At 27.9% G+C, this 9,079-nt stretch overlaps 1 protein-coding gene across 1 annotated transcript; it reads right to left on the reverse strand.

Annotated features, from left to right (window-relative positions):
* Window positions 1–6,277: 6,277 nt before the first annotated feature.
* LOC114367025 lies at window positions 6,278–7,741 on the reverse strand. The gene is made up of 2 exons (XM_028324096.1): window positions 7,191–7,741; window positions 6,278–6,553 (listed from the first exon to the last, which is right to left on the reverse strand). Exons 1-2 carry the CDS (start codon window positions 7,734–7,736, stop codon window positions 6,278–6,280), a joined length of 822 nt encoding a protein of 273 aa, XP_028179897.1. The 5' UTR covers window positions 7,737–7,741.
* Between the last annotated feature and the right edge of the window lie 1,338 nt (window positions 7,742–9,079).

Here is a 9,079-nt window from a genome sequence, read left to right on the forward strand (position 1 = left end):
GGGTTGATGAGGAAATTTTTTGAGTGATTCTGGAATATGCAATGAAAAGTGAGGAGGTAAACTTTTTCCTGAGAAGACGAGGGGTGGGAAAAAGAGTTGGCAAGTTGGACTTAGGATATGCATGGTATTTCTGAATTCTCATTTCTCTCATCAGTGCGAAGAATCCAAGTGGAACCTAGCTTTTGGTTTCTGCATGTGTTGCTGCTTTCTGTGTCACTATCTCAACGTGACACCGCCATAATATTTTTAAGAGAGTTCTTGGAGCCCTAAAAGTTTGGTTATTGGAATCATTATTGAACAAGTGGAATCTGAAATGTTGGGCACCTAGTGTAACATGACTCGAGGTCCCCCACATGCAGCAACGATCATTGACCCATGTTTAAGTGTTTCGGCACCTTTGTCTGTTTTCATTTTGTCACTTTAGATTCACTTCAAAGTATTAAAATGCTGCTAAACAAGTATTAATATTCCGATTAACAAGGATCAGACTCATATTTTATAATCAAATGTAAAGATCTTAATGAACCATATAAAAGTATTCATGTAAGCGTTCTAATTCTTTGAACATTAAGGTATATATTCTAATCTTAAACCTTTTTTTTAATAAAAAGAAAGAGTTTTAGAATCCTGCTTGTATTATTTTATTTTATTGAGGTTCTGGTAAACAAATCAACTTGCGTTTTTAGTCAAGTGGGATTTTAGAAATTAAGAATTATGTAAGCGTGCTCGTTTGTTAACTTAACTGCATGTCTGCATGTATTATATAACATTTTATTTTATTCACGTTTTCTTTTGGAGTCACTACGTTAGATAAATTTATTTTTATCTTGATATTTTTTTCTTATTTTTTTTCCTTTTTACTTTATTCTTAACAAAATGAAAGAAAATTATCATTATACTTGTCCTGCTTTGAAATCTGCGGCTCGCGCTTTGACTTGTGGACTTGTGGTGCCTTCGCGACTCGTTGAGATTTTATTCAATTGTTGATTTTTAAAAGCACCTTTTTCCCATTTTGACTGCGTTTATGCGTAGAATAGAAAGTTTATTCTTTTACTCAACATATATTTGCGTTGAACAAAGACAAATAAAGGTTGTTTTTCCATTTTGGTTGTGAGCTTTTATTATTTGATTTCACGCATCCTCTAGCTTTGACAAGTATATAACCTGTAAATTAACTTAGTTTGGAATTATTTTAATTTAATTAATGATCTCATTTAAGTGTATGTTTGGTTGTGAATTTTCATGTACAAGTTGAAGCTTCAAGTACTAATTTTCAGGTATGTTTCAAAATGAACGTGATGTTTCAAGACTCTTGATGTGTTTTCGTATGCAATTGTTTTAAAATTTTAGAGAAAGAGATTTTGTAATTTTGTAGGGCCTGGTTATGGAACATCTTGTGCTAAATTCATGCTCTTTTCTTTTCTCTTAATTATATCTTCTTTTTTTCTTTCAAAAAAATATCAAAGAAACAGATTTATCACTAATAATAATATTGTATACGAAAAATACATATACTTTTATACAAAAGAAGAAGAAAAATCAGCTTCAGCCGGAATGAGATGCAGGGGTGCCTAATAGATTAATTAGTTTTTTTATACTGTGGGTTTGAGTTAATGATCATATAGTTTTTTTAAATTTGAATGAAATCGTTAGGGTTTAAAACGACTACAAATTAGAATTTTGCCGACAGTTTTAAGATAAACCCAGAGTCTTCTTTTATTAGTTCAGTACCTAGTAATTTAACCTACTTTTTATAAGTATTTTTTAGAAGCCCTACTTTATATAAGTAAACAACCTTTTTGAATATTAACATAATTTTCTTAAACGACAAGGGTAGAAAGGTGAAGCAATTTTTTTTCTAAGAAGGATCACTGTTTATATTACCAGTAATGACGACTAATAATTAAAGTAATTAAAAACAGATCGACAGAAGGATGGTCAAAAGAAATAAAAGTGGGATCTTGCTGTGGGGTTCTTCTGAAAGTGTATTGATCTGATCCTATCTTCTCGTTGCAATTGAATATTCTTAACATGCTTGAACCAAACTGCTACTCTATTTGAGTACTATTTTTAATGAGTTTCTTGCACCCCTGAACTGAAGGCCGAAACATGCATTCTTTTGCTGATACTTAATAGACTACAAATATTTTTTTTAGAGATAATCCATGGCAACTTCGCTATAACAATTTTACATCAGATAATTTACTGGTTTGATAGTCCAAAACAGCATTATAATTGCTCAAATCCTTGAATCCACCTACCACAATGTTAATCATTAATCTCGTGAAAAAGTTTAAGCATCTTTTTTGTCTTTATAATTTTATTTTATTTTATTTTAATCCTTGTAAAATATGTTTATTTTATTTTTTGTCTTTATAGTGTAGATAGTATTCTAAATAGCATTTTTTTATTATTCAAAATATTTTTTTATTGTAAAATGTCATCTAAAATATTTTAAGGATGAAAAATAAAATAAATGTATTTTGCAAAGATTAAAAAAAATTACAGGACAAAAAGGAAAAAAATAATAAATTGCAGGAAAAAATATTTAACCCTCGTAAAAAATGTGGCGAATTTATCAAAAGTCAAGCAACTTTTTATTAGCTTGTTTTTAATAAGGAGAGGAAGTAAAATATAAACCACAGTTTGTTAGTTTCTTCCTCGGAAAAAATCACGCTATGCAAAGAAAATAAAATTGTTGATAAATCACCAATTTCAGATTAACCTTTGAAAAAAATGCAATTTAAAATCTTCTTCTCCACCATTTAAGTAGAATTAACTTCATTGCTTTGTTTTAAGAGAAGTGATGAAATGAAAGGTGTACTGATAACTATGTGTGTCGTGTGCAACTGTGCATGGACTTAGCTTCTGGTTTCTATTGTTGATTTCATCCCTTCCTTTTATCCAAACCACAGAAACCTCTGCCTCATCTAAACCACCCATTCATAATCTCAAAGCAAAAATAAAAACCACCCCATGAAAATAAAATAAAACAAAACTCGACTCACTACAGATTCATGAACCCTTGGTAATGGTTGAACCAACTAATGAGGTGGCATATCCTTCTTCTTACCAATTCTGCTTATAAAAATAATTAAAATATCAAAATAAAGAAGGATTTTTGTCGTAATATATTACAATTTTTTTAATATAATTTTTATAATAATAAAAACTAGTTTCCGTAGTGGATTTTAGAAATGATTTCCCTGCAAAATAAAAAAAAAGGAAATGAATGTAAAGGTGAAAGACGACAATAAAGATATTTTAGAAATATAACAAAAAAAAAGTGGGAGCTTCAACAATGTAAATGTTGTTCTTGATAGTCCTTATTGGGGCTTTTCTTTTAATTTTTCGGTGAGATACTTGAGTTTTCTTCTTGCAGTCATTCTTCTTCTACATTCAATATATTTTTTATAATTTTAATATTGTCCTTACATATCTATATAAATTGACAAAAATATTATATATGTAAAAAAATATATTATTAAATCAAAATTAATTATTAAAAAATTTATTAGGTAAATATATATTAAAAATTTTAATACTATATATAACAACATTAATTATTTTTTAACATAATTAACCTATTAATTTAATTAGTTAGAATATCATACTAATAATACTAAAATCACATTTAAAACTAACATGTTTTATTAATTTTAAATATGATATGGATCCACGTCCGTGTGAGCTATACGTAGGTTATTTAATATGAGGGGATTGCTTTCTGCACTGTTATTTTGCTCCCTTCACCCCTAAACTTTTGAAACCCCCAACGTACCCTTCTGTCGATTTCATCTTGCTACTACTGCACTCACAGGTCACAAGCATAACTCCAACGACCACGACCCAAACACCAAAATGCACTCGCGCAACAAATGATACCCTCCGCACCTCGAAACCCTCACCACACCGGTGACGCACAACACGTCGCGTGACCACGCCCAAAGACCCAACAGTGTTCTACAATAGCTATTTTGAAAGCATATTCATGAATAATTATTTGGAATAACTAGAATACTTTTCGTGATTGACTATATGTTTTTGGAATAACTTTATTTATAAAAAAATGTTATTGTGTTTGATTTAGTTTTCAAAAAATAAAACAATAAGATTTCTAATTATTTGAGAAACTACTCTAATATTTTCTTTTAAAAAATAAATTATAACTATCTTTTAAAATTTATATATTAGAATAATTTGTTCATATTCAAATAAATCTGTACAATATGACTAACATGCGTGTAGTTTTATTACACTATTAGATTATTTACTTTTTAAAAAAAATATTTGTTTTTCTTTCCCCTTCCTAAGCGATACAATAAGTTGTATTTGTAACACTATACGCTTAATGATATTTTGATATATTTGCAGCAGTAGAAACTTTATTGGTTCATCTTAATCTTAAACCATACACCTAATCACACCAAATTCTATATATAAAAATTTATTATTAAAATACCACATCGATACATTTATAGATATTATAAAGGATGAATATAACGTGGTTAAGTGTATAATTTAAGGTCAAGATTGATTAATAAATATTTCACTGCTTCAAATACTGCTGATCTACTCATTTACAATGACACATTATCTGATATATTATTTTGAATATATTATTTATTGTAGAGACTACATATTTAAAATAAGACAATTCTAAACAACAAATTTTTCTTTTAATATTTAATTCAATTGCATATTTAAAACTCAAACTCAAAATTAATAGTTAAGTTAAAATAATTTTGTGCATTTGATTTATGTGCTTGGTGATTTAAAATACACTACTTATTAATAATTAAAATTTATTAGAAATTATAAAATTTTGCAAATTTTACTTCTTATTCAATGAGTCACATTCATACTTTTGTATTTTTTAATAAAATTTAATCAATAATAAAAAAATATGATAGAATTAGTGTATTAAAAATTTTATTACTAACATCCCTCTAAAACAAATATAGGCAAGTGAAGATGTCCTCTAAAAGCTTCCTAGCTATAAAAGATTAAAAAAAAATTCTGCTATCAAGAAAAAAAAACAGCAAAAAGCTTTGAACATATTACATATGTCCCGTTACGTTAAAATTATTTTGCATTTCTTTAAAATTAAACAATTTAGGGAATTATTTTTTATGAAATTTAGGGAATTGTTAAATGAAAGAATTTCTTTTAAAATGAATTTGTTTCTAAAGTGAATGAATAAGGATATTAGATTTTGGTAAATTGGGACAATAATTGATTTTAAATCAAATTAATGATACATGCTAGGTGAATAAAATTAACAAGACGGTGAGTTTCAATAAGATAATAGTTGAAATTTTTTTTATGTACATTAAAAAAACATTTACCATTTCTTTTTACAAAAGACGTAACAAGACATTTAATGTTACAACAATTTAATATGCACGAGGAAAAAAACACAAATTTCAATATGAGAATATATTGAATTCCAAAGTTGAAAAACAAAGAAGGAATACTAAGTTTGGAAACTAACATTAATTGTTGTTGGAGTTTCACAAAAGTCCATGCCATTTTCCCCTGCTCTTTTTATATCTTTTTCCTTTTTTCTTTCTGGAGTAAAAATAATGATTTTGAAGTAGTCGTAGATGACTTCGTCTGAGTCGAACCCCTTTTATGAAAAAAGAAGCAATACTTATAAAATAAATTATACAATCAAAAGAGAAAAAAAAGATATATAGAGATGATTTAAATGTCATTAAGCAACAGAAACAAAAGAGATAAGCACAAGCATTATGTAATAAAAATTGCTGTACACTTTTTTTTTTTTTACAGAATATAAATGGTTGTATATATATCATATCTCTTATATATGAAACATGATGCATTTCCACCGATTAATGAACTTGTGATTGACAACATCTTCATGGGTTGTTTACGCTGAAAGCCTGAAATTGATATAACAAATTAAGTTGCATGATTAATAATTTAATGATGGATTAAAAATAATCACAAATGCATAGAGAAATATATATTTTTCTTACTCGTGCATGTGTGTTTAAATTTTGTTGAATTTATGAAGATTACTCATGAAAGGTATTGTGAATTTTGTATAAAACATATGTTTTGCTCCTCAAGAAAATAACATTTGTGAAATTTGATGTTCAAACTCCTTTAACAACCTATTATCATCACTTGCAAAATTGTGTAAACCATCCATGTCAAGATAAGAGAATTATCCCTAATTTATAAGAAAGATTGCTAAACTTAAAAAAGTGGGAATACACATGCAAAACAAGTAAAAAAAAGGCTCACCATTTTAAGAAGGAGTAACCACAACGTGTATGTCAGTATTGTTAGGAGGTAATTGTAAACGAAGGGGATAAAGTTTTGCATTCAATGGGTTGCGACAACACACAAGAATATCATCATGCCCTGTTTCTTCTTTTAACTTTTCCTTCAAATCTTCCACGCTACTTCCTTTGAATGTAAAGAACTTTTCTTCATTTGCACTAGGAACATCTCCATTTTCATCACCTATATTATAAAATATAACCCTTCCATCTTTTTTGGGTGACTCATTCTCCTTTAAATCCTCATTCTGCATAAAACAAAACAATTTGAGATAGATACGACAATTAATCCATGCCCCTTAACTCTCAATTACCATATGCATATATAATAATTATAAGTATACCATTTGTGTTGATAATACATAATAATTTAATTATATAGTTTCAAGCTAAAACCACATTTCACAATTAATTTATGCACTTGCATGCAATTTTTTTAGTATCCTGTTAATTAAATATTTCCATTCTTATTTAATTAAAGCAATCATATTTTTATTATTAAATTAATTATGAAATTATTTGTAAGTTTTTACTAAAATACTTCTTGTTAATTCTTGATATAGAGTATATGAAAATACTTTCAATACAATAACACAGCAAATTGTATCCTCAAGAAATTCTTGAGTATATAAACAAATATATATAACACAATCACAACCTCCTATTTGTAAGGTACAAACCTACAAGTAGCTTGTGTAACACAAAAAAGGAATCTCTCCATGATTGTACTAACGAATTTGTCTCCATATTCGCATATCATTGTTATATTTTATTTGTAAATTTCATCATTGAAATTATATATGGATGAAATGATCAAATTAACTTTTATCTAACCTCAATTGGTACTTTAGAAGACTTGAGATCTATATTAAAGGAGACATCATCTGAATATGTAGGAGAATCCAATTCGGTAGAATCCATTGAAGGATTGGGTGTGGCAATAGGTGTGGTGTTTTCTATTGGGTTGGGAGGGTTTGGTCGAAGCTCTACAAGGTCCACCTCCCATAGAACCCAATTTGATGTTGATGTTCTATGTGGGATGTCATGGGTGATAGAGTTCCTCCAAGGTGGTAAGCCTCCATTGGCACGCAAATATTGGCCATGGCATGTCTTAAGCCTTATTTGTGTACCTTCTCTTATGGGTTCCCACCCCAAAGATGAATTTAATCTTGTGGGAAGGGTTTGCAACACTTTCTTCCCCGTGGCACCAAATAAAAATGGCATATTGGAGGCTGTTAAGTATTTTTCATGGCAACTCTTTAATCTTATTAAGTTGGCATCCTCTACAATCTCCACGGTCCATTTAGCATTTTTGTAGGTTCCATTACGATCTTGGAAAACACTTTCTTTGTCATCATCTGCCAACAAGTATTTGTCACGGTGGCTCCTTAAGCGTACCACTTTGGCCTTTTGGAAGAATTCCATTCCTCTTTGAAACAAATTGAGGATCCCAGAAATGATTTGCGGAAAAGGACGTGAATTAGATACAAAGAGTTAATTAGAATATGAAGTTTGATTTGTGTGTGCGATGTAGCAATTAGGTACAAACAAGTTCAGGCATGAAGCAAATTTAAGATATATGATGGAGAGCAAAATGAGGGAATTGAAATGTTTGTTTTGCACTTTTGCATGTTAAATATGAATGATAGAAGCTTACGCGTAAAATTAGAGTACAAAATAAATGAATGGTTATGAAATAATATTTTTCATTACATGGATATCCCACTAACTCAGCATACCATGCATGAAGCTTTAAAAGTTATCGATTAATATTGAAAGGTTTAAGATTCGAAAATTAAATCTATATTTTTGGGTTATATATATTTTTAATTAATGTCCTATATTTTCTAAAATATTCATTTAACAGTTAAGTATTCATTATTAGTTTTCTCAATGAATAACAACTTTTATATATATATATATATATATATATATATATATATAATATGATATTATATTTATATTATTTGTTTGGAAAAATATATTGTAAAACATACTTTAATAATATAGTACTATATACTCAATATCTCGTATAATATGATAAAATATTCTACCTCCCAATAGCACCTACTATTATTATATTTTATTAAACATTTCAAATAACAATTTGTTCCATTTGTGTAATTAATTAAAGAGGGAAATCTAACAATTAGAAAATCAGTTTCACAAAAACTAATTTCTTTCCTAACTATTATTTTTTGCTTTAATAACATTGAGAAGTTATAATTTCCCAAACTAGTTTTGTGAATGAGCTTTCTAATATTTAGCGAAAGTTTGATATTAAAAGTATTTTTTACGTATTGATTTCTCAACGTTATAAAATAAAAAATATTGCAAATGTGGTATAATTGAAAATATAAAAACATACATTTTTCTTTAAAACAAAAGTCTCTATTGTCTTATGTTGTATTATACTATGATGAAACAGGCAAACACCCAAGCCCTTTTCCAAAGCTAATGATTTATGTGAGATGATTTTCAAAAGAAGTTAACTTACAAAATAATAAATGAGTTTAATGTTTATACATTAATAATATAAAATAATTTTATATTATCATTCAATTATAAATTACTTTAAAATAATTATTTTAAAAATTAATAAATTTATTATAATACGAGTACATAACATTTTTTCTCATAATAAATACTAAATAACAAAACTACCTTATTACAAAGGAAAATTATGATATCCACTTCACATCAAACAATTTGGATTTGCATACATAAATCATTAGCGGCATCTAGCCGTAACCCTCCTTTCAAGTTTG

Source organism: Glycine soja, chromosome 9, assembly GCF_004193775.1.
Source record: "Glycine soja cultivar W05 chromosome 9, ASM419377v2, whole genome shotgun sequence".
NCBI classification, from domain to species: domain Eukaryota; kingdom Viridiplantae; phylum Streptophyta; class Magnoliopsida; order Fabales; family Fabaceae; genus Glycine; species Glycine soja.